At 35.3% G+C, this 26,135-nt stretch overlaps 5 protein-coding genes across 10 annotated transcripts; 2 read left to right on the top strand and 3 right to left on the bottom strand.

Annotated features, from left to right (window-relative positions):
* Nucleotides 1-2,591: 2,591 nt before the first annotated feature.
* LOC110602147 (probable voltage-gated potassium channel subunit beta) lies at nucleotides 2,592-7,528 on the bottom strand. Its single transcript, XM_021739579.2, has 5 exons — nucleotides 6,931-7,528; nucleotides 6,124-6,319; nucleotides 4,812-4,955; nucleotides 4,114-4,278; nucleotides 2,592-3,019 (listed from the first exon to the last, which is right to left on the bottom strand). The coding sequence occupies exons 1-5, from the start codon at nucleotides 7,296-7,298 to the stop codon at nucleotides 2,906-2,908; spliced, it is 987 nt and encodes a 328-aa protein (XP_021595271.1). The 5' UTR covers nucleotides 7,299-7,528; the 3' UTR covers nucleotides 2,592-2,905.
* A 1,875-nt stretch (nucleotides 7,529-9,403) lies between these two features.
* Nucleotides 9,404-11,954, bottom strand: LOC110602690 (cytochrome b5). Its single transcript, XM_021740266.2, has 3 exons — nucleotides 11,543-11,954; nucleotides 10,023-10,089; nucleotides 9,404-9,914 (listed from the first exon to the last, which is right to left on the bottom strand). The coding sequence occupies exons 1-3, from the start codon at nucleotides 11,627-11,629 to the stop codon at nucleotides 9,664-9,666; spliced, it is 405 nt and encodes a 134-aa protein (XP_021595958.1). The 5' UTR covers nucleotides 11,630-11,954; the 3' UTR covers nucleotides 9,404-9,663.
* A 2,437-nt stretch (nucleotides 11,955-14,391) lies between these two features.
* LOC110601627 (purple acid phosphatase 23) lies at nucleotides 14,392-18,770 on the bottom strand. The gene is made up of 8 exons (XM_021738832.2): nucleotides 18,331-18,770; nucleotides 17,952-18,143; nucleotides 17,331-17,667; nucleotides 16,885-17,102; nucleotides 16,539-16,729; nucleotides 15,658-15,939; nucleotides 14,907-15,043; nucleotides 14,392-14,783 (listed from the first exon to the last, which is right to left on the bottom strand). Exons 1-8 carry the CDS (start codon nucleotides 18,593-18,595, stop codon nucleotides 14,729-14,731), a joined length of 1,677 nt encoding a protein of 558 aa, XP_021594524.1. The 5' UTR covers nucleotides 18,596-18,770; the 3' UTR covers nucleotides 14,392-14,728.
* Nucleotides 18,771-19,305: 535 nt separating this feature from the next.
* Nucleotides 19,306-24,576, top strand: LOC110601628 (probable serine incorporator). Of its 6 annotated transcripts, none has more exons than XR_002485854.2 (13): nucleotides 19,306-19,799; nucleotides 20,455-20,690; nucleotides 20,875-20,951; nucleotides 21,217-21,376; nucleotides 21,767-21,791; nucleotides 21,985-22,074; nucleotides 22,469-22,640; nucleotides 22,799-22,872; nucleotides 23,039-23,108; nucleotides 23,443-23,514; nucleotides 23,848-23,917; nucleotides 24,007-24,080; nucleotides 24,259-24,576. XR_002485854.2 is itself a non-coding variant. In XM_021738833.2 (13 exons), exons 2-13 carry the CDS (start codon nucleotides 20,456-20,458, stop codon nucleotides 24,333-24,335), a joined length of 1,260 nt encoding a protein of 419 aa, XP_021594525.1. In that variant the 5' UTR covers nucleotides 19,311-19,799; nucleotide 20,455; the 3' UTR covers nucleotides 24,336-24,569. The 6 variants fall into 6 exon arrangements, 5 of the variants coding, with proteins under 5 accessions (XP_021594525.1, XP_021594527.1, XP_043807024.1 ...); XM_021738833.2 differs by having other exon boundaries at nucleotides 19,311-19,799; nucleotides 23,784-23,917; nucleotides 24,259-24,569; XM_021738835.2 differs by lacking the exon at nucleotides 19,306-19,799 and adding an exon at nucleotides 19,825-20,011 and having other exon boundaries at nucleotides 23,784-23,917; nucleotides 24,259-24,571.
* On the top strand, nucleotides 24,477-26,021 carry LOC110601630 (dirigent protein 16-like). Its single transcript, XM_021738838.2, has 2 exons — nucleotides 24,477-24,604; nucleotides 25,027-26,021. The coding sequence occupies exons 1-2, from the start codon at nucleotides 24,569-24,571 to the stop codon at nucleotides 25,849-25,851; spliced, it is 861 nt and encodes a 286-aa protein (XP_021594530.2). The 5' UTR covers nucleotides 24,477-24,568; the 3' UTR covers nucleotides 25,852-26,021.
* The last annotated feature ends 114 nt before the right edge of the window (nucleotides 26,022-26,135 follow it).

Raw genomic sequence — 26,135 nt, 5'->3', positions numbered from 1 at the left:
CCTGTCCGACAGAGACTGTAGCAAGAAGACCGTTAGACATGACAAGCAAACGAAGCCCTAACTAAATTTTACACAACCACTATATACCTGTTCTCTCGATCTCAGGATATCAGCCTTCAATGTCGAATTTTGAAGGAGAGTAAAAAGAAAATTAGTGGAGGAAAAAACAAATGGGAGACAAAACTGGATGGATGGAGCTCTATGGCACATTCAATTAAGCTAGCAAAAAGTTGCAACTTGCAAAGTCAAAAGGGATTTTAAAAAAAAAAAAAAAGAATTATTAAGCATTTCAATGGTTATTGGTGTTTAGGGGATCTTATTCCTGTAATTTCTTTAATTAATTTAATATCCTGTTTTATCATTGTCTCTAATCATCAATTAATGGGGTAGATAGGACATTGAAATGAAAGGATAAGATAAAACCCACCTAATTACTATTTCAATATGCACATTTGGAAAACTCCATAATCATAATTGCAAAGGTTAAGCTGAATTGGTAAGTGGGTTTTGCTTTTAATCAGTGTTTAATTGATTATTACTCAAACAAATGAGGGGGAAAAGAAAAAAGATAAAAGCAAAATTCATATGCATCATATTGTCATGCCACAGATAAAGAAAGTCAAGCCGTCAGGTACACTCAGCAAGATTATTCTAATAGTAAATATATTGATGTAAATCTCAGTTCCGTAATCTTGTCAAGAAAATAAAAAAAAATAATAATCAACCAAAAATATTAGTGTTTTCGACCCATAATTAGTAGTGTATTGTCACTAAATAATAAAATTTTCAAAAAATAAAGAAACTGGAAAAAATGATTTCTAATTTCCAATTTAAGAATTAAAACTTGAAATTGGCACCAAAAACTAGAGAAAGGATTATGGATTATATTCATATGTTTTGATCTAGAAGGTTTTCATCACTGATGATGCTGAGATTTGGCAGGATGGCTAAATACGAACATCTGAATAGAGGTTTGATTCGATGAGCTGGTCGTTGATTTATGATTAATTTGAGGAGAGGTAGATATTTCAGTGATTTTGTGTAAATCCCTCCATATTCAATTTTGGAAGAGAAACTTGCAAAATATGAGAGGACAATTAAGGGTCTACTGAGAATGCACCAGGAAGAAACCCTCCGACGCTCAAGTTAGCTCTGAGACTTTTAATGGAGTTCAAGAGAAAAAAATGACAAAGAGAAAATAAAAGGCAAGAGAAAAACTTACTGGAAAGTCCTGAGATGAGATATTTGATGATTTTCCCTTTATGTGTACAAGAGGGAGGGGAAAATCCTTTTTCTGGAATTAAATTGGTGATATATATATACTAGTTGATCCATTTGATGGTATTCAGTGCTAAATCCCATCAAATAGGATGTGGATACTTTTAATAGAAATATCATGTGACTCATTAATGGTGAACAGGTTTAGCCTATACTCTATTTATCGTGTGTCTTATGTTACTTTATCTTTCCATATGCATATTTATTATCTCTGTAATATATTTATGTTACTTTATCTTTTTATATGCATATTTATTATCTCTATAATATACTGAAAAGAAGACTAACATGTAAGAATTCGGCCTCTTACCCTTGCCTAAATAGGTCGTGGTTGATTCTCCTAGTTTGTGTGAAGAAGTGTGGAAAAGCTGTTCTAAGGTCGGAAGTGTGCATTATTCTATTTCTATTTGGGACATCTTCCATAAGTCTGGCTTCTCTATTGCATGACCAGGCCAAATGACTTGATTCCTAGAACCTTTTCATATTTTATATACATGTATCATGATCCCGTTATTCTTTTGTTATCAATCTCTACATGGAATGTCTTTCATAAAACTACTTAAGATCGTTAGCTACAACTTTACAAGCATTTTCCTACCTAACCTTTACAGTACATTAACTTATAGAGGAAATGTAAATTTTCATTTATTTCCAAATGCTTTGTCATCTAGAAAGGAAGTTCATGTTTTTCTCTCTGACTTCTGCTCTTAGTTTTTCTTCTTTTGTTCTCTACGGCCAAGTCCCTCATGCTCCCTCTGCCCAAAGTGGGCCGTTCCTTTTTCTCCATCTGGGCAGAGTTGTAAAACACATAATAAAGAACTTTTTTTTATATTAATAGCAGCCTTCTATTTTATTACCCAATAGATAAATTAATCTTTCCATATAGCAGTTTTAAAATAATAACTTGATAAAACAACAATGTCAAACAGGCCCAAAGTTATCTTCATGGGACTTAATGGGTTTCTCATTATATTTAGTCACATTGTGTTCGTAATCTTTCAAGCTAGCCATGCCACAGTGGTGAGGAACAATATCTGCAGCTCGTGGGCCTTTTCATTTACTTTCCAGGGTTGATCATGAATTTCGAAGAAGATACAGCAGCAAAAGATTATGATTCATAATGATCAAAATAAATAAATATTGGTGTTGATTAAACGGATATAAAAATCACGTCAGTTTGTTGAATAACAGGCCCTCAAAGTATTATTTTTGTTTATAATTTCAATTTAATTTTCTCTTCAGCTCTCTTAAAATAGAGATTTAAAAATGAAAATAATTAAAATCATAATTACTTAAAAAAGGGCAAGAAAGCATTCACATGGAAGAATATTTGATATCTTTTTACGACAACAGTTCATATCAATTCAACATTGAGATCATTATCAAAGCACATCCGCCAACCCATAAACAAAAAATCAAATCTGAAAAGGAACCTCCCACACATGAAAATCAATTGTGGATTTCTGAAAACTCCCAAGGCAATGAAACTAGATTTTATAAAAGAAAATACACCAGGCACAATGAGTGATATCAGAATTAAGGCGTGAGCTTTGCCCTTCCGGTGAATCCGGACAATGTATCCGCCCCATAATTTGTGAAACCCTAGAAACCGTATACGTCCAGTGATTTACCTAAACGAGTCTGGACGTTTTGGCTTGCTTTGCACAACAGCTTCTATCTTCTCCATCACAGCAGGAGTCAACAAGGGGATGACGTCAATAGCTTTCATGTTCTCTTGAATCTGCAAGGCGGGAAACAACATTTAATCGATGTCACAAACAGAGTACAAATAGATGAACTGAAGGTCAGTACAAAGCCTAGGTGGCAGCAGTCCTTGAATTACAGCTCATTTTAAACTAAATATCTAGAAAGATTTCATCCATAGCACATGTAAATTTCTATATGAAATGGAAATCTAGATATGGAGAAATATGCACCCTTGAACACATTTAAAAATCATTGCAAATGTTAAGCATATCTACTACCTAATCATAAAACAAGTTTTTATGCGGACATCAAAAGACTGAGAAGATAGAGATAAGCTTGAAACAGGAAATAATACCAATGAGTTTCAACAGGATAATCTAACCAATCACAGTTACAATCAGCATTGAAGGATGATTAGCTGTAGCACTTGGTGGACAAAAGAGAGTATAAGTGCAGCATTATGACCGCAACCAGAACAATAAGACACTGATTGCAGTAAATTCCTGCAGATATCAGCTTCAACTCATTTGTACAAAAAGGGCAGGCAAACCACAATAAAAATAAATAAATAAATGGCAGCGCAATTAGGGATCAGATTTTTATTTTAACACTGGCAAGCAATTATATAAGCAACCAGTACATAGAAATACATTTAACTTAATGGATTTGAAGTTCTACAATATTTGGTCAAAGAAAAACCTTGCACTCCGGAAGCAGCCATTGAATACTAGAAGGGCTCTCTAATCATCTTATGGAAGTATCACTTAGAAGGGTAAATGAATCTAGGAAGTTAAAGAGTCACAAAAGATAGGATAACTCATCTTAATCAGAAAGACAAAATAATAGCATTTTCCTGATTTGGTTGGTGAAGTTTTCCCCAGATACAAGTGAACTTAGACAACCTCAAAATTACAAGTTTTCAATAACAAGTTAAGGTCCAAGCAATGTATAGCATCACTCATATATAATGGTTGAATATCTAAAATTAATTAATTAGCAAAGTCCAAACTGTACTAAAGGTACTTTACAGACTTTACATGATAAAGTGAACTCTGTCTAAGGATCCGATACCTTAGCACTTCAGTTGCCCTTTTAATTCTTAATAGAAGTTGTGTAATTGAAACTAACCTGAGACTCCTTAGTAGCACCAGTAATAACTGATGAGACATTTGGATTAGCAGCACACCATGCAATTGCAAGTTGAGATAAAGGCACACCCAGTTCATCAGCAATTGGCTTTAGACCATTAACCTTTTTCAGAACATCATCAACCAGTGACCGGCTAGCGAGATTCTAAAAAGCATAAAATACAGATTAGAGTTGTATAAAAAAACGAAATAAGAAAAGACAAAACACAATTATAGCTGAATTTAACTAATTCAAGCACCAGAAAGTTTACTAATATATACATGAGCCATGAAGAAATTATTCAAGTCCAAGCTGGAAACAAAAATCATTGGGACCAAAAGGTGGCATTATTTGGCAACCAAAATCACAGAATATCAATTTTATCATGTAGATGTTCCGAAAAATTCATAAAGTATTAGAACTCACTAAGGAAAATCTACCACGAGGAGGACAAATGATTGTGGACCCTCCATGCCTTTAAAAAATAAATTGGAAAACATCATTATAGCATTTCAGGGGTTGTGCACGTCCAATAAGCCAAAAATAGAAAACCAACACAATTAAGTGAAGAATGAGGATAAAATTATCAATGAGAGAGCTGTAAAAACAAAAAGCTAGTGGAGATAGACATTTAGTTTAAAAAAGTTGGCGATGATTGTTGAGAAGACCTACAAAATACAAATGCAAACAAGTCTTACTTTGTAATTTTCCAGTGCAAACCGGCTATCAGAAGGTATAGCTCCCTTGCCATACTTTCCAGTTAGCACCCCAGATGCAAGTGGACTCCATGTGGTGAGACCCAGGCCATAGTTGGTGTACAGAGGGAGGTACTCTGACTCAACCTGTAGGACAAGACATACGCAAATCATAAAAGAAATATCAATATTTATGAATCCAATGTAGCTGGAGAACAAAATTAAGTTCTCATGGTTAAATGCAGAGCTGAAATTTTTTTTTCTTATTATCACTGTACAGGATACAATAAATGAACTAGTGGCAGTTCCCAAGAAATTTCACTTGCATTACAATGCAAATCAAGTAAAAAATGAAGAGAGAACGCTTATAAATTACAAACAATCGTCCATTTGGCTAGAAATAAAGAAAGACAGTTAGTAACACTAAAATTTAGGCACTTCATCCCTTATGGCGAAGCATTGCAAATGCTGATGTAAAAAACCACTTCCCTTAGAAAGTTCAAAATTGTATATATTATTATTCTAAGGGACCTGTAGGTTCATCAGCCTCAAAATTCAAAACCATCAGAGGCTTTGAAAGAAGAGAAACCTCCTGAAGCTTATGCAAGTCTGTTTGGTGCTGCAGTTGCAACTGCTTTTAAAAAGCAACCACTACCGCAATATCAACACCCTACAAATATATTCCTTACTGTTCTTTTCTTTGCTTCGCTGCAGCTACTGCTGCTTTTTTATTTGAACCATCATTGACAAATCTGCAAATTCCCCAGAAGTTTTTTTCTCAAGGGAATATTTTGCAGGCAACCTTAGGCCTAAAATGGTGGGTAAACTAGACACAGAACACTCAACTTATTAGCCAGAAAACACTACCAGAACCTTTTATTCTAGACCAACTTAGTATACACAACAAGCGGGGTTTCAAGTGTTTCAAAATATGAATAAAAAGTGCAATGCTACTCGAAGGAATTGTGGATTGAAAAATGTCATCCCATACTTCTCATATCTCAAACACAATTCCTTGCTACTCTAAGGTCAATTCATTGAATTTGGAAAATCTTCAGGACGAAGGTGTTTGCCTAATTTCTTTTAAAATAGAACCATAAGGACAAAGTAACTATTCATATTGAGTGCAGGAGCAGCTAAAACAACGTACGCACACAGAAGACAATCTAAGTTAACATAAGTTCCTAACAACCCATTAATACATTCCCTTCAAACAGAAAAAATTACTAATCTGTGAGAACTGTATTGAAGACATTTCCAGTGCCAAAAACAAAAATCACATGTTAAAATTTTGACTCCGGAGAAAATCCTTCACCTTGTGTCTAGACAGTAAATTATACTCTGGCTGCTCCACAACTGGCCCCATTAAGTCCAATCTTTCTGCAATGCCCCATGCTTCAGTGATCTGCTGTGCCGACCACTCACTGGTCCCCCAATAAAACGCCCAACCCTTATCAATCACATAATTCATTGCCCTTACTGTTTCTTCAATTGGTGTCGAGGAGTCTGACCTGTGACAGCAAATTACATTCACATGCCACAAAATCAGACCTCTTTAACAAATCTATAGGATTTTTACTCAACCAGAACATCAGAAAACTAACAACTATAAATACCAATCACACAGAATATATCTACATATATAAGAAGAACCCATATGTAACAACTACAAACAAGCAATGAGAACTGCAAAGATTGCTAGACTACTGCCAGTAAATTATATCTGCAAAATCATATGCTGCATAATATATATATTATAAGATCAGAAAGCCACATCAGAAGACAAATCAGACACCATTAACGGAAATCAATAACCAACACCCTATAAACCAAATATATCCATTCGCATCAAGACTCTTCCTAGTTAAAGCCGAAAAATCAACACAGTTTCAAATAAAAGTAAACAGTTTCAAACTAAAATAAAAGAATCACGAATGCCGCCAAAAATCATTAAAATATGTAAGCAAATATTACTACAAATTAAAACCTAGAAAAAAGAACTACTGATATGCGATGATCAATCACATCAATATAATCCTCAAAGAGGTGAAAAAAATTACATAGTTATAAGTAGAAAATGAAGTGTAGATGAAAATTAATAAAAAAGCCAAAGAATACACACCGGTGACAGTAAATCACATCAACATAATCCATATCCAGCCTCTTGAGCGAAGCTTTGGTACCCTCCACAATATGTTTCCTGGACAAGCCCTTATCATTAGGACCAGAACCTCCCCAAAAGATCTTGGTAGAGACAACTATGTCAGAGCGCTTCCATCCAAGCTCACGGATCGCTTGACCCATGATCTCCTCGGCCCTTCCATTAGCATAAACCTCGGCGTTATCAAAGAAGTTAACACCGTGGTCACGGCAGCACTGCAAGAGGGACTTGGCCTCCTTGACGTCGAGCTGATTGCCGAAGCTGACCCATGCGCCATAGGAAAGCTGGCTGACCTTGAGGCCTGAGCGACCCAGGTTCTTGTAATGCATTTTTGGAAGGGAGAGGGAAACAGAGATGAAGCGATCGGTGAGGGAAATTTGAAAAAAATGGAGTTTGGGGTGCAGAGATGAAACAGACTGTAAAGTAAGGAGGAAATGTTTGTGTGTGGTTAGTGTATATGGGGTTTGGTTTAATCAGCACGTGGATGGATTAGTCGATTTTGGCTGTGATCTTTTTCTCACAATTAGACTTTAGCTTCCTGTGAGAATCGGATGAATTTTGACCGCAGAGGAGCGTATTATAAAAACCCACAGGTCGGCTGTGTCTGAGAATCAAACCAATGCCAACAAAATCTCACGTGGCGGTGATCAGATATTTATTTTCCAATTATTTTTTCGTAAATATTGTATTATTTATTATCAAAAAATATTATTTTGATTTTGATATAAATGATAAAAATAAATTTATAATTATTAAAATTAATTTTACCAAAATCCTAATATAATTTAAGCGCTGAAAAAATTAATTCAGAAGTTTAAGATAAATAAAAAAAGGAAAGTAAAAAAATTAACTTGGTAGGAACAATATAAGACTATTTTTAATGATGATGATGATGTCTCGCAACCAAACAAACACGTAATTTGTATTAATCCACGATTTCCATTGTAATTTTGACGTAAACAGTTGGATGGACGGACGTAACTCCAAAATCAAAATGAAAAACAGATTCTAATTGCTTTCAGTGCCAGTGAATCTGACCATATAAAATCAAAGAGCTTTTAAAGAAAAGTCCCAATTGCCAGTTTGCCACGTTTGATACTCCAATAAGACGCACGCCAGGAGAAACCCAAAAGTCGAGAAGGATATTATATATATTTTTTTATATAAATAAATTTTAATAATTTTTAAATTAAATGTTTATATTAAATTTATACCGTCATTAATAATTATTATCATTTTCACTCTCAAGCTTTTCCTTTTTTTTCCCTCAACGCTATGAATTTATATTTTTTTTAGATAATTATTATCATATTCTTATATTATGTCTTATATAAATAAAATATTTTAATTTTAATTTTATAAACTGAAACGGACTTCCATTAAATTATATTTATATTTCTCCTGTTAGTAAAGAAAAAGAAAAAAAAAAAATCTTTTGCGCTTTACTCCCGTTAGTCAATAAGGCAGTAAAGTAAAGGAAATACCAACCTGACACCTCTAACTCAAATATTAATGGTAAGATGAATGCATTGCTTTTCAGACTGCTGTTTAATTTGAGAATAGTAACGACTGCAAACTGAGACCATCTTCAGATTTTTGAATGAGATCCAAAATGTTGTACATATGCTTAAATATTCTTGTGACAGACAAGTTGTTTTTGCAACTTTTATGTAGGATCTCTTCGCGATGAACATAAAACAATGTCAAAATAAGCTGAATATGCTTGCTGCAGTTCTCCAGTTCATTGTAGATTCCACTGCAATGGGCTTTCTTTCTCATCTTTGTCTTGTGACGACAGTATATGGAAAGACTGCAAATTAAGGAGGATGATTTGAAAGACATTATTCTATGTCTGAAAGAGCTCTTTCAGCTATGCAGCCAAATTTCTCAAACTTATACTTCAAGACACTACTGAAAAGCGCTTCACCACCTCCACCAGAAGCTTTTGAACTAGCCAATTATATGCTTGACCTAATCACAACAATTGAAATCTACTTGGGCTCTAGTTTTGCTGCACAGCTTGCTGCAGTTGCAAAGTCTTGGCCGCTTGATTTGATTCTTGCGTTGTGTTCAGGAACCATACTCAAACAAACTCCAATAGAAAGCACATATATGAGAGCATTATCTCAAGTTAAGCTCCATTGTCCATCATGGCCTTCAATTTTAGCAAAGACTGAGCTCTTTGAAATAAGTGAAGTAAACCCAGCTGAGGATGATCATAAAATTTCAGAACCAGAGAGGAATTTCCAGTGTTTAAGAAATTTATAGATAAACTGAGGTCGGCAGAGATAACGAGTAATTTGATTTATTAGATGTTAGGAGAGTAATTTTGGGAAACATCAGGATTCCATTTCTCCCAATTTTTAATTGCATTGCTCATTTTGTTTCGAGATTAGATAAAACTGCAAATTGCAACCGAACAAACCCAACATGTGAACGACAAATAAGACCAGTTAGGTTCTTTCATTTCCAATAACTGAGAGCTCTAAATAATAGGATAACTGGGACACAGATGTCAGGAAAGCCACCAGCACCACAGTTTCTCATCTCTATGATGCCAAACGTGGACACAGTGGCATGACCAGACACCAAACAAATAAGCTTAATTACTACACTAAACTAAGACAAAGGGGACAGTCTCTAATAGCATCAATAAATTCTCAAGTGTTTATCATACTATGGATTCAAAGCATTTTAAGTTGACTTTGTGTAGATGCGGATGCCAAAAGCCAAACCCAGTATAGCAAGGGGAACCAGGAATTGCAGGAGCTTGATAATGAACTCAGAGGTTTTATCCTGATTGTAGTGAGGCTGCTTTGATGGATTATATGTAGCCTTCTTAGGGATGGTTGAGGGATCAATCTCTCCAACATAGTATTGATCCATCATTTCTCTAGCACTCGTGCTATGACCCACATCCTCAAAATCATCAGTTGCATCTTTCCCTGCAAAACAATTATCACATTATGTCATTCTATGGAGTGTGTCTTGATCAAGTGATAGACTTGATCTTATTCATAGTTTGCTTTGAAGGGTCACTGCTGAGACTGCACCTGTAGCAGACAACAAAACCTCGTCACCACCCGGATGGTCTTCCAAAAACTTTGTCAAATCATAAACCTGTTTCAAAAAATTAAAAAGGTTCAGATAAGAAGCAAAACTGTTTCTCTATGAACCCTGAAGTAACAACTGAAGTTGCAAAACTAATGAGCCTATAAAATTTATTTCAAAGTTAGCTTTATTTCTTTGAGATTTAAATAGCTTGTGACAGAAGAAATTTGGATCCATCATCCACGTGAAAAGGAGAAAGCTTCCCATTGCTTGACCAGAATGATGCATAAACATGAAATAGGGATTGCAAGGAATCGAAATTGAATGGATAATGAAGTTATCGCACACTAATAATATCACGAGACATTTTATCCCCAACAGTTGATGATTAAAAAGATATTTGATATTCTGCCTAAAGCTTAGTATCTAATAATAATGTCTAATATTCTAGTAAAAATGAAGAACCCCTTTGGTTAAGCTTAGAAACAAGTAGGAGCAAAAACCACCGCCTTCCATGCGATAAGATGGAGATCAAAGGCAAACAGTGCACTTATTAAGTGGCCCCGCTGCTCCTCAATACCCACCCCCTAAGCCCCTCCCTCCTACCACTTGAGACAATGGCTTAATTTTTAAGTCCTTTTATTCTATCATAATTCTTAATTATCCCAATCACATTATCTGCCTGATATTAAGCTAACCTAATGCAGAATGAGCTCATATATAGTTGCACTTCTTACTTTGCTTCCTGTCTCCAGACCAAAACCTCCTTTTCTTCAAGAGCAATGTTTTTGCCTAGAATACCAGACAAACTCTAGAGATCCCCTCATGGCTACAGATGATGAGTTGGGGTGGTGTTGAAATAGATTAAATCTTGAAACAGCCAGGTACTATCTATCCTCGGCAATACGTAAGATGATAATAGGGGGAAAAAGGCCAGATCTTTAGCTGTTGGAAGTTGGCTAAGTTCATTTGTTACAGGACGCAGTCAAGTCAAGGGTCTCGAACGGACAACGAAAAATACAAATGAATTACCATTAATGAAATTGACATGGATTCAAAGTTGAGAAGAACTAGCACAACCAGAATTAGATTGTCTAATAGAGGGAAAACATCATGATGAGTTTTAGCAGGCGCAAGGTAACAAAATTCCTTCAGTAATCTGATAAGCTAAAAGCATTTTACACTGTAAAGCACTCGCTTTCACCTCCATAACCAAATGTCGTGTCAGAATATGCAAATCTCACACAATATGCAGAATTTTCAAAATCTCTTTTGAACTCGTTTAGTTCCAGTGCATGTTGCAATTATCAACTTGTAACAATATTTGGAGGCTTAAAACGAAATAGACATAAGGAATATTCATAGATCAGAGTAGAATACGCACACAGAACGAACAAGCCAAGATAAGCAAATACACCCAAAGCCCAATAGATGAACAAACATATACCAGTACAAAATTGCATATCAAGTCAATCACAAGCAAAGGTATCATAATCTCAGATGGATAATAATAACAGTTCACCTTGCCGCCGATAATCAACCAACAGTCCTTGGGATTGTTGTGCTCAGACACTTGAGCTAAGGTGAAAACTTTCCCTTCACCACCCATCTGTTTTCTGTTCCCTTTTCTTCAAAAGCGCTAAAGAAAAGAAAAACTGGGCGTGCCTGATATCAAGAAAAGAAAAAAGAGTTTTGAGGAATATGAGAAGATGGCTCTGCTTGATGTAAAGAAGGAGAGCTAACTGCCTAACTGGCTGACCAACCAAGAAGGAGGCTGGGCCTGGGCAGCGAAGTGAAATTGAAGAAGGGTGGGCCTGGAGCGTGTGGAGAGGATGAGAGGCACAGAGAGAGAAGAAACAAAGCAATTCAATGAGAGGGTGACCGTTGGGCGATTGAATGAGTACCGTTGCCGGTCGGTGATGGGTGAGCTGGATGATGATTCTATTAAAGGTTCGATACGGTAAGTTTTTTTAAATTGTTAATTATTTAATTATTATTTTTTAAAACAATTTGATATTTAATCTTATTATTTATTTAAGCCTTATAATGTATGCATCGATTAAAACGGCATTATTTTTAATTAATATCTATATCTTTAAATTATAACTAGTTGATATTTGTAATTTTAAAATACAATTATTTAGCTTCTATAAATTTAAAATCACAATTATTTAATATCTGTAATTTTAAAATTATAATTAACTAAACATTTTGTCTGCATGTCATGTAAATTAATTTATTATTTTACTTGTGTGCAATGTAAATTATTTATTATATTATTTAATTATATAAATTTATTATTAATAAGTTTTAAATTATCAATTTAAAATATAAAATATAGAAAACGAATTATTAATAAGATTTAATTTTATTTCAATCATTAATGGACAATTTTTAATTATATATATACATATATATTTGAAATAAAGGGGAATTTAAGATTATTATTATTATTATTATTATAAGATAAAATTTTAGTATTTAAATTATAATCATGAACAATCGCAAACTAATTTTATATAACTTGATCCCTTGTGGTACCTGTGGCTCAATATTCTCGTTTTTTACTCTTCTCTCTATTAAGAGCTCCAAAAATATTCCGATCGTCATTTATAATTTCTGTATGGCGGAGATGTTTCTCACATATAATTTAATTAATTTTTAAAATATGCAGACATTTTTGGCAAATTTATGATATCTTTTAGAGGGGTATCTATTATAAAATTAGAGGCAAAAAGATATTTGTTTCAATTTTTTAACAATGTTAGATATCTGTTTCAGTTTTGTAATAATGTTGATTTTGAAAAATATAGGAAATGGGGCCCTTGGTTGTACAATCGATTCCTCCTTGTTTGGAGGGAGATACAAGGTAATGAAAATACTCTCCATATCCCTCTAACTCATTCTGAGTTTTGGATTCTGATTAAAAACCTCCCTTCTGATTATTATAACGAGACGCTAGCTAAATTGGTCGGGAATTTTGTTGGCCATTATAAAGAGTATAATATGAAAAATGTTTCAGCTATGTCGCTTGACCCTATGAGAGTTAAAATTTGTTTGGACATTCGATAACCTTTGAAACTGCAAAAAAAGTTTGTTGGAACTGTGAAATTTCAATATGAAAATCTGACTATTTTTTGCTATCTATGTGGAAAACTGGGTTATGTGGAGACTTTCTGTAACTTGCGGCTGAAGTTGAAGAAAGAAGATATCAAGTTTGGTTAGGGTGAATTCCTCAGAGCACCTGTTCGTCGGAACCAGAGACCGACAAGTCTGTGGCTGCGTGATTCTGACAATTTTGCGCCGTCGGGATTTGTGGCAGAATTGACATTAACTAGCAATTTTGAAAACACTAATTTGGCAGCACATAATAGGCAATTCTCCTTATTTGGTAAAAGTCAACCCATTGCAAATAAGGAGATTGAGAACCATATTATGGACATAGTCAATAATTCTGTAGGCCAAGGCAGTTCTGATAAGATTGATGAGGAGATTGTAGTTCGAATAAATGATGATGCTAAAAAACGGTCAAGAAACATTAAATATAATGTTGTTACAGGTTTTTCCTTCCTCTCAACAGGATACCTCTAACAACACCCCTGCGAATGTTAATTTGACAGGCAACAGTGAAGCGGCTCATCCCGTCAAAGGTCGGGATAGCCGAAAGTAATGATTGTTCTGTGTTGGAACTGCTGAGAACTCGGCAATTCTCGGACAGTTAATGCATTGAAGGATTTGATTACTAGTTACAAGTCGAACATTTTATTTTTGATGGAAACAAAAACTCTTAGTTCTCGTATGAAATTTTTTCATAGTTTTGTAAATTTTGATGGTTACTTCTCAGTCAATGGACAAGGATTGGGAGGAGGCCTTTCGTTAATGTGGAAGAGTATGTATTTGTTTCTGTGGTTGGCTTTTCTTCAAATTTTATTGATTCAGTTGTTTCGAAAGATAATGTTCAATGGAGGTTTATTAATTATTATGAATTTTCGGAATTGCAACGACGACGTCAGTTTTGGAACCTTATTCGAGTTTTATCTCGTAGAAGCTCTCTTCCGTGATTTTGTTCGGGAGACTTTAATGATTTATACTCGAGAGATGAGAAAGAAGGAGGAGCATTTTTACTCAATTATCTTATGCAGGGGTTTAAACAGGCACTTGAGGAGTATTTTTGCTAAATTATCTTATGTGGGGATTTAGTTTTGAATAATTGTAAATTTTTGGTAGACTCTAAAACTGATATTTCTGTTAAATGGGTTCGTCATAATGCTACTCTTTAGCTGCTCATACTTTGGCTAGAGAATTTATTAGACAAAATCGTCTCTCTGTTTGGGATAATATACCTCTTTATTTGATGGAATAGAATAATAATAAAAGAAAAATAAAAGGTAGTTTCTTAACCAGACAAGAGTAGAGTTGTAGCATACCTCGTATTTCAATAGAAACTAACATGATCATCATCATCAAGAAGAGGGACCAAAAGCACAATTACACAATGGGATGATTGGCATAATCCGAATAAATTGTTTTTCTTGTAAAGACAGTGTTTAACTGCTTATGATGATATTGAAAATAAGCATTGTCCAAGCGTGCTATTTTTACCCTTTTGAATAGGTTGTATAAAGTGCTGAATCAGCATGATGATGATCAGCTAACAACAATGGCAACCAGGGCAATTATTGTTGTGAACCAAATCCACTTGGAAATATCAGCTGCTCTGTTTCTTACCCTCCCAGTTGAGTATAGTAGTTACTGCCCTATTCCTACAAGAAAGAAGGGAAAAAAAAAAAAGAATTAGTACTGACATGTCAGAATATGACGTGGAAAGGAAGAGAGAAGAAAATATTATGGTCAGCAAGGCATGAGGGGTTGGATATGGAAATCACTTCGGAGGAAATTGAAGGAAGGGCGGAAGGCAGAGTTCAGGCTGCCGCACGATGTATATTTGATCACCAGAACTACTGTTCTTGTAGATATCCTGATTTCTGTGCCAAGTCCATAAAGCATAAGTTGAATTCACAACCTGCACCAAGTCCAAAAAAAGATATTATTTAACCAAGAATGCTACTGCATGAAGTTTAAGCAAAAGAATGAGCCATCCACGACAGAGTTTACACAAGCAAAGACACACACAGGCTCGCTTTTAGCAAACAGATAGTACAGTCTAACACAAACTAATGACACCAAAATTTGAGGTTGGTAAAAAATGATGTCATAAGCGAAAATGTAGAGCTATTTCCAGAAGATGAAATACTAGGATATACCATGCAAAGGACGAGAAAAAAATTGAACTTCTCAATTCTCAATTTTTTATGGCTCCACACAACCAAATCATGATGTTTGTATGTGAACAATTCACAAGACAAGTCAATTCTGAATAATGTAGGAAATCAAACTCAATTCATGTGAAGTACTCGGGTGTAAGCCTGAGATGTAATTTCGTGTTGTCTAGATATGAACTGATTTGTAAGATAAGTCGCCTATGAATAACATGGCAAAGCAAACTCAATTAAATGCATTGTAGCCAGTTACAAGACATATGCAGCTTTAAAAGTGAACAAGTATACTAATCTCTAGGATATTGCATGGTAGAAACTGACAAAGGAGTTCATGACATTTAAATCTCTAAGCACATACCTCAAGTATTCCATGTCCAAAGCTGCTTTCTCTGAATGCGCTCCATTCTGGTTGCTTATCCCAACAAAACTTGCCCTTAGCAGGGCCAGAAGAAAAATTAATGTGGCATACTCCCCCAAATTCTGGTATGTTATCTCCAGCTGAAGGACATTTTCCAGGGTCATCTGCATGGTCAACCTCAACTTTCTCAATATTTCCACCATCTCCAACTGTTACGTAAACAGGAGCACAGTGGTCTAATGTATAGTTATAGACTCTATTCATCCGTTCATAAGCATGCACCTGCACAGCAGACAGTTGATATGACACAGACGAAGATAATCTTGACATAAAGCAATGTCATAAATTTTTATGGCCTACGTTCGCTCCGTAATATCCTACTTGTGTCATGATATAAATATGATAGGAGAGGTGACGTTAGCAATTAACATGTTTATCAATATGTTAGGAATGAGTACAGTGATGTTATATGAAAAAGGGAACAGGGGTTCCTTCTTATTGAGCATTTGAGTAGCTTATAACTAATTAAATAGGTTACTACTGAGCATTTGAGTAGCTTATAACTAATTAAATAGGTTACTACTGTAAATAGAACAGTAATTGTATTGGATTATGAAATTACACAATTCAAGAATCAATATCCTTCCTAGAATCTTGCACCTCTCAAGCCTGAGGTTCCTCTATTTATTACTCTCTCTCTCTCTCTCTCTCTCTCTCTCTCCTTCTTCCTATGACTTGAGAATATGTGTTTGAGCATGCAATGTCCCTCCCTCAAATCAATACTATGAAGTCATTATTCTTTATAGTACCACACAACTCTATAATAGAGTTGCCAGCACAGATTCATTTAGGGATTTTGAATAGAGTAGATCCATACTTACATGACCAGAAAAAACAATGTCAACTCGGAATTGATAGAGAAGGGCTTCCATTTCCTGCCTCATGCATTCAAATTCCTGATAGTGTGAGGAATAGCTATTATACCAAGGTGGATGCCATGCAGCTACCAGCCAAGGGGTCTTAGTGCGGTTTACTTGATTTAGGTCTTCCTTTAACCACACATACTGAGAACCTGGAATTGAGACCAATGGAACAATACTAGTTGAAGAAAAGTGCATTTTGAGCTTCAGAAATTAGACATGTATCCTAACATTGTAGGAGTCCAGGAGAAGTAAACATGTTGGGTTTTACTATGGTATTTATCAAGAAAAAGGAACGTTCTGTTACCAGTACTGTTATAGTCAACATATGCTCCCAACATGATAAAATGTATGCCACCGGCATCAAAAGAGTAGTAGAAGCTACTTTTAGAGCCAGACTCCTCTGATGGAACTGAAAATCTAGTCAAATATGACTCAAAAGTTATCCCAGAAACTTGAGGTTCAATCTCATGGTTCCCTTCAACGACCATCATAGGAACTCTTGATATTAGTGGCTCCATGAACCTGAAATTCCAAATAAGCTTTTCAACAATAAAATTGTATGAAACTAATTTCATACAGATATACACCGATCCAAAACCATAATATAGCCAACCATATTGGGGAAAAAGGAAAAAAGAGAAAAACGTTCAAGTCCAGGATTTCATCAACATGTTTAAATTATCAACAATATTGTTATTCCTAGTCATGACCTTTTGATTATTCTGTTGTAATTCATATCAGAAGGATTACCTTCCCCAGCCATCCCAACGGGGTTGATATGTCTCTCTGGTGGGTGCATCAGGGAATGCACAAGAGAAGCATGAGACTCCTTTCCCACCGGTTGTACGGTATTGATTTGCATAACTCAAGTCTCCAATCATTAAAACCAATGAAGGATCATTCATGACCAAATGATCTAATGTTGTTGAAGAATTACTTGTAAGGCCTAGATCCCCGACGACAGCTATTCGATGAGGATATGAATTTGGACTAGGTGATGGTAAAGTTTCAAAGACATGCTCTTCACTCATAGCTGGGATAGAGCTATCTCCACATTTATAATAATATTTCGTCCCAGGTTCAAGACCTGCAAGAAAACTAACTTCTGAATATGGAAACACCTGTAAAAAAGATATGCTTATTTGTTTTGCAGCTTGGAGACAAGCATTATTGGATGTTTAAGGCTACATCAACAATGTCCGCATAGCATTGTTAATTATCTACAATAGCAAGAGATAAAATCATATTTACTATTTTCCCATCAAGTAATTTAACAGACAACATCTAAATTGATTCAGTTGTCAAAATCCCAGTTGACCCATCACTATAATGATGAAAGTTCTGAAAATCAAAGAGAAATATTTTCTTTACCATCAATTCTGACATGGTGAATGATGCCAGAAGTGTAATTCAGAAGTCCCTCAAATGGGTATAATTGACTATAAACAGTTGAATTCCCCTTCTGTTTGCTTGTATACTTTCCACTTGCCTTCCCATACCAAACTTCACTGGCCACAGAACCAGGATCTAGAGGAGTTACATTAGAACCGATCTGTGCATCCCCTGAACCACCACACACAAATCAAACCAGTTAAGGAATCCGGCCAAATTACTCTATCGCCTCAAATAAAATTAAAACAACACAAGCAAGAAAAGAAATGGGAATGATAACCCATTCAGGAATTCTAACAAACCAAGCTACCGTCTCAACAAATCAGCAAAATTTGACAGAAATAGTAAAGACGAGTACCAGTGACCCAAGAAACCCACATAGAAGTTGGTGAAGAGATAGCCAATGATATCTGCTCCGGAAAGTTTCCCATTACATTCTTCTTAAGACGTGGATGATCCATTGGCAAATCATCACTGCCTCTCCGCAATGAAGAATCAAATGTGCGAGTTACTGGCTTAAATGGGCCTTCAAGAGTGGTTGGAATCTGACTGATAGCAAGGTTTATCTGCGACATTATTGTGAAGAAAAAGGTTAAAGGTATCCATAACGTGAATTGATTCATCTGGGCTTGTGATTTCTCTTGGTCGAACTATCAATGGTGTTGGCTCCAATATTATAAGGAGATGAGAATGAGAAGGGTGGCGGGCACGTATACGCTGAATGTTAGAATTTGGCATCTGCAAAATGGACAGTGGAATACGCCGAATTTTTTTCAAACGAAATAAAATTAGTTGCTGGGTTGAGGGAATACACTAGTCGTCATGGGCTTATGGATCATAGTAATAATAATAAATTATGATTTGTTAGGGTTTGGGAAGACTCGAGTATCACAGATAACATAAACATTATCATAATTTCCCAAGATATCCAAAACATAGGCCCTCTTGTACAATCAAATACAGATTAAAGAACAGGCCCAAAGCCCACAAGAAACACATAAATCTACCAGCTCAATTGTGGATCTAATTTTCATATAATATAATTAATTAAGAGTTGCTTATGCTTAACAGCCCTTTGAATACTCTGGCGCCCAACCGTCTCTAGAAACTAGACTGCCTCCGTGGCTATGGGACAGTCGGGACAGCCAAAAGCTTATTTTACTTGGGCCCCACACGCTCTCTGGTATTTAAATAGTCAAAGAGATGGACCTAATTCCCTTGTCGTCGCCCTATTTGTCTACTTCCCCCTTAATTTCTTATTTCTTAATCAACTATTTTATCATATGCCTTCCACTCCACTCGCTTTCTATCTCTCTTAACCTTTTTTTTTTTCTTCTTCTCTTTGTGTTTGCTTGTCTCCATTGTTTCTTATGAAGCCAAATATTCAAGACATTCTTGTTTCTTTCTTTCTTGTTAGGTTTCCTCTTAAGAATACTATGTGGGAGTCCATATGAATCGTATGAACATTAATCGAAGTTGAGTGACAGTGAAGAAGCTCCATGTATATTAAAGTCAAAGAGGACAAAGGAAATTAATTATCAAACGTCAACTTAATTTCTATCTTGTTTGAAAATGTACAAAAACCAAAATACACAAAAATCTAACGGCTATGAGCCTAATGTGCAATTAACTATTAGTCTATAACACTACCATAGCCATTTCTAAAAAGCTCCTTCCTTTTCTTTTATCTTTTTTTTTTCTTCCCCTTTTATTTTTATTTGTTTTTTCATGTGCTTTGTGGACTGTTTCTCTTCTCCTTATTTGTATAAAGAGTGATGAAGAAGCTTCAGTAACTTCTGTGCTCCTCTCCAAAATCCAAGAATAAAGGTTGGAATTCTACGCAATGTTACTGTTTAGCTTACTCATTTTCTTCTCATGTCCTTTCCTCTTGAATGTTCATTGCCATTGTTGCAGAATCATCAGTTTTAGAGGTCTTATGCGTCCACTGTAGAACCATTTTGCCTTCAGGACATTAATGTTCAAGAAAGTTTGATTGACCAAACTGATGTATCAACAATTTCGCACATACGTAATCAAATGTAAAGAGAAGGAAAATCTGTAGTGTTCTTGGGGTTCAATCTGTTGGTTCTCTTAACCTTTACAACCACTGTATACATTTTACTGCCTAAGCACAGCAGAGCTTCAATTTCTGGTGCGGAGAATTTCAATTTACCTGTTGGGTGGGTGGGTGTTGAGCAATGCTCATACGTTTATACAAAACTAGTATTAACGGCATTAGAAATGTTTGTTTTGAAAATAGAAGTGCATGTCATAAGAGATCTATAAATGCGGCAATATGGAAAATAAAAATGGAAATCTGCTTTTAGTTCAGTCTGATTTGAAGATTTTTCTTCACCAATTTCTTTCCTTTTAATTTCCTCTTTTCCTTTCCTTTCTATGTATAAGCAATATTATCAATTTTGGCATGAAGAAGTGTAGAATCAGATAACTAACAGATGCACATTGTCCCTTGAAATTGCAGAATGGAACGGTATGCCCAATCAGTTGAAGCAAGGGCAGTAGATGTTCGACCAAACAACTCTGAGGTTCCTCAGGAACAACTGCCGGGTCAATTGGAGGAGAAGAGCACTGATTACTCGCAAGGAAAAAAGAAGTCCCTGCGAGCTCGTTTCAAATATGGCATCATCTTCTTGATCATAAATCTTAAAGCCTGGTTCTTTCGAGACTATGGGCAGAAGTTTCTAGCTCAGTTCAGCTGTGAGTCGATGTTTCTTCACTTCTATACCATGCCACAAAGAATGGTTGGCATTCACTTGAAATTTTTTGGGTCCTAGAGTTTATCAAACATTATGGTTTATACAAGTTACAACCTCTTCATCTCTTCATTAATGTTATAACAGTAACAGGATGTCATGTTATGCTTGTGAATTCTCTTTTGCAGATATAAAAGCTTGTGGTCCTGAGGGACGAGATTGTTGTCATACATTGGGAGTTCTGCGTGTGAGCTTAGGATGCTTTGTATCCTTCTTTTTGTTACATTTATACCTTTCTTCTGACTATATAAAGTAAATTGATCCTCATTCATATATTTGTCTGGGAGGAAAATTCGTCTTTTCTGATATTTAGCATTTTTCTTTATTGCCTTGGTGTTTAAATACAAAATTCTTGCATGAAGTCTAGAGTTAGTGAGAACTGGACATGACGTTTTGCTTCTAACAATGAAAGGATCAGAGATCAGTCTGTCACTTTCAAATATTAGTTTCCTTGACATTGAACTGATCAGATATTTTTCAGTGTTATGTTTGTCACCACAATAAAAACAAGAAAATTATACGAGGCTCGCAGCACTTGGCATTCAGGATGCTGGGCATTGAAGCTTTTTCTATTGATTGTATCAATGGCAGTTCCTTTTTTCCTCCCCTCAAATTACATTCAAATATATGGTATGTATTTGCATTTTACCCTAAGAATTTGCCCATAATTAGGATTCCTTGTTGGGAGAGAAATCAGTTTATTCAAATTTAATGCTATCTTCTATTGAATCAAGATGGTTCAAGTTAATTCCGCATAAGGTGTCGCATGATTTGTATCGTTTTGATGCTTATGATAATTAAAGAATTATTTTATATTTATTTATATATAAAGGATGGAACTTCTGCTTGAGAAAAAAAAAATGGAATATCGATATAGACATCTATGTCAGACCAATAACTAAGAAATTAACTGAACTTTAAAAGGTTATCCAAATTTACCTGCGACAGATTACTCTTGTCTTTCCTGATGTCCTGAAATCTGTTGCTTTGTTTAACATTCTTGTTGATTTTTTCTTGCAGGTGAAGTTTCTCGTATTGGTGCTGGGTAATCTCTGAACCACTTTCTATGTGTTTCTGCATAAGCCAGTGAAAATCCGACCATATAATACCTCTGTTGTTTTCTTGTTTAGTTCTGCTATATATTGGAAAAAAACTGAACTTCTGAATGTTTAATTTTAACTTTGAGATTCAAATGTTTCATTACCATTAATATTTAGATTTTTGCTTCTGTACAACAGCATTTTTCTTGTCCTCCAACTTATAAGTGTCATCGAGTTCATCACATGGTGGAATAACTACTGGATGCCTGATAAAGAGATGAAGGGAAGGTAACAGATCTCATTCGTTGCAAAATCCTTCATTGCTTAACATTGGAAACATAAGTCCTCAGTCATACATGCAATGATGTGTAATACAAATATTAAACATAAATAAAAAGGTTATCATCTTTAGATGAAAATGGTTCTAAGAAATTTCAAATCTGATTGAGATTTTTCATTTGTTAGAGTTGGGTTATTGTAAGAATCTGGTAATATAATTTCCAATAGATAAATCTATTGGAATAAATATCCAGCAATATATGCAAAAAGAGCATGATATTTGCATCAGATAAGTGAATGTTTTTTCAGAAGCATAGCATGTGGATAATACTCTATTGAACTTATCCATTCTGTTCACACATTGTAACCTTTTGATTTTAACGTTTTTATTCATTTTTAACAGTTGCTCCCTTGGATTGTTCATATCAAAGATCTTCTATGTTGCTTCTGTATGTGGAATTGTGCTGATGTACTCTTTCTATGGACGGAGCCTCAAATGTTCTCTCAACATATTCTTTATCACATGGACTGCAATTTTGCTTACAGTGATGATGGCTATATCTTTGCATTCAAAGGTATATTCTGCAAACCAATTCCTTGTATTTTACTTGCTACTAGTAAATGCTTTATCCTTTCAGTTTCTGGTCTGCATCGACTTTATTTGAGATTTCTTCTTTGCCAAAATTTATGCATATAAATCCAGTTGTGTAATATATCATGGTACTTTAACCAGGTCAATAGAGGTCTTTTATCTTCTGGGATTATGGCTTCGTACCTTGTCTTTCTGTGTTGGTCTGCTATAAGGAGGTTAGGACATCACATCTGTATATACATTGACACATTTTGGAAGATTTTTAGAAGTTATCACTCATCTGAGCTACTTCTAAATGCTCTAGATGAACTTTTTCACTTTGATGCATTTCTAAATGCTCTAAATATACATCTGTAAATATAATTTTTCTGTTTTTGCCAGTGAACCTGTGAATGACAAATGCAACAAACAGAACCAAGCAGACGGAAACAGTGACTGGACAACTGTACTTGTAAGGCTTGACAATCTTTTCTGCTTTCTCTTTAATTCTGCTTATGTAATATCATTAATCATGTCTTGGTTTATAGATATAAGGAACTGACAATATGTGAAAAATTTCAAATTGAGTGCACTATATAATTTGGATGTTTTTTATTCGTTTCTTTTGTCATATTCTGCTTATGCTTCATTTCACATTATCATTGGCATTTTCAACACCATAGTTAAATTTAGCTCATGAAGTGTCAACTGAATAATCTTTAAAACAGGTTACCTTGTAAGTTATACTAGTTTCTTTGTATTTTTTAACTAGTCTCTTACTATCACCACCGTTTAATTGCTTACAGAGCTTCCTAATAGCAATATGTGCCATTGTCATGGCAACCTTTTCCACAGGAATTGATTCGCAGTCATTTCAGGTAAATTACCATTCCTTGCTCAAGTTATGAAGCCTCAGGCTTCAAAAATACTAAAAGAACAATAGATTTTATGTCTACTGAGCTGCCTTCAGACACTCAGTGCTTCATTGATTTGCTTGAGAAGGTTCAAAATTTTCTTCTTTCTCCATTATTATAGCTGCTGAGAAATTATTATTTCTCAGCAACCAATCAGAAGTTAAATGTAAAGCAGCAAATGCTGCAGTCTTTCAACACATGTCCATATCACTTGTTCTTTATGTGCTGTTCAGTTCCGCAAAGATAAAGTTCAACAAGAGGATGATATCCCTTATGACTATGGTTTTTTCCATCTAGTATTCGCCCTGGGTGCTATGTACTTTGCTATGTTATTCATCAGCTGGAACCTAAACAACTTAGCAAGAAAGTGAGGATTCAGATTCCAGGTCTTCATCAGTTTTTTAATTGATTTTCTTTAAAGACTGAATTTAATTATTCATCCTATACATGTATAAGGTGGAGTATTGATGTTGGCTGGACAAGTACATGGGTAAAAATTGTGAATGAGTGGTTTGCAGCCACAATATATTGTGAGTCTCTCTTTCCCTGATGAAACAAAAGACCTTTTTTTTTAGTTTTACTTTATTTCTTTTTCTTTTCTTCACAAATATTCATTTTAATTATCAAAATATAACTTATGTAAGTTTTTGGTTTTCTCGTTATTGATATGCTCCTCTGTTTTTCTTTTTCTTCTCTTATCATATGCAGTATGGAAATTGATTTCCCCAGTTGTGAGAGAGCCTAAGGTCATGGATCTGGAAGGATCCAATGCAGCAGGAGGATGAAACTGTACCATCTCCCTTGCCCTTTGTTACATTGTTATTCTTTCTTCATCATTTTTTATTGGCAGATTCATGGCATCCTAAGCTTGGAACCAAATCTTATATAAATCATTGTATCATCTAAAGTAACAAGTTCCACCTGTTCAAAGACACAAAAAAGAGAAGAAAATTTTACCAGCAAATCACCATCTTCATTGGAGAAAAATCAGTACATATTTGCAGCCCATGGAATATATATGCCATTCAAATATATATATTGCCAATTACAACAGGTATATAATGCTTTAAGATGGATGTCTCTCAAGTTCTCAGCTTCAATTTTTCTTTTTTTTTATTGTTCAAAGCAAAGAATCAGTCATTGCATGGTTTTTGGTGCAGTTGCAACTGCCACACTAGAGAATATAATTACTCATCTACTAACCCATTAGTATTCCTATTCGACTCAGTTTAATTGAATCTTTAAATAAGAAACTAAGTTTTGGGTTGCAATAAAGCTTTAACTTCTATTCCATCAAAGTTCATACATCGTGCTTCACTCCAAATTATTGATAATGCCTAAGAAGAATGAAGAATCAATAGGTGATTTACCTAAAACAGAATGATTTAGACTTTGTATAACTAATGCAACTCTAACTTTTCCACTTTCCAAGTCTCACACCTACTCCATCATTGTTCTTCCATGACATGTATAAAGAACGTACTGCATATCCCACTTGCATACTCGTTTGTTATTCCCAAGAACCTCGAATACAAACATCAAAGGATGTTCAAGCTTCCACCGCCATCTATTTTCATTGCAGTGCTGATTGTTACGATAAACATGGCAACATATTTGGCTGCCATAGACCCTGCTGCTACAGCTGGGGAAGAGCCCGTTCTTGAGTTGTACATGCATGACATTCTTGGGGGAAGTAACCCTACAGCTAGGCCAATCACCGGCTTGCTAGGAAACATATATAGTGGCCAAGTACCCTTTGCCAAGCCCGTAGGATTTATTCCCCCGGATGGTGCAGTAGCAATCCCTAATGCCAATGGCGCTATTCCAACTGTCAATGGTAACAATGGCATTCCACTAGGAACTGGCCTGGCTGGTACAGCTTTTGCAGGAAATCCTAATGGTCAAGGCGGTCAAGTTCAAACCCAGCTGGGGCCTGATGGGTTGGGACTAGGCTTTGGAACAATCACTGTAGTTGACGACGTTTTGACCTCCAGCCCTGAGCTAGGTTCGCAGCAACTGGGGAAAGCTCAAGGTGTTTATATCGCTAGTTCTGCAGATGGAAGCACACAGATGATGGCATTTACAGCCATCTTTGAAGGAGGAGAGTTTGGGGACAGCCTCAACTTCTATGGCATATACAAAATTGGGAGTGCAATGTCACATTTGTCGGTGACAGGTGGAACAGGAAAGTATAAGAATGCTGTTGGAATTGCGGAGGTCCGAGGACTCATTCCATCTGGTCAGCATACCACAGACGGTGCAGAAACATTACTGAGGATAATTGTCCATCTAAAATACTAAGAATGTTATTTAACTGGATTAAATGTGCGATCGCTCGAGTGAGAAAAGTGTGGTAAAGGTTGGCAATTTTCTATTTGTTAATGATTCTGTTGTAACTCCTGATGTATTAGATGTTTCCAATGAGAAAGGTGATGGAATATAGCAAAAGGCTGGTTGGTTTTTGATTTCCACGACAAAGAACATCATGCACATATTCTTCTGTGAAACCAGTAACCGAAAGTCATGGATTATTGCAACAAGAGGGTTAAAAAAAATGATAAAAGAATTTAATCCATTCTGTTCTC

Source organism: Manihot esculenta, chromosome 15, assembly GCF_001659605.2.
Source record: "Manihot esculenta cultivar AM560-2 chromosome 15, M.esculenta_v8, whole genome shotgun sequence".
Classification (NCBI taxonomy): domain Eukaryota; kingdom Viridiplantae; phylum Streptophyta; class Magnoliopsida; order Malpighiales; family Euphorbiaceae; genus Manihot; species Manihot esculenta.
The sequence above is the reverse complement of the archived record's forward strand: the minus strand, read 5'-3'. Positions and strand labels throughout refer to the sequence as shown.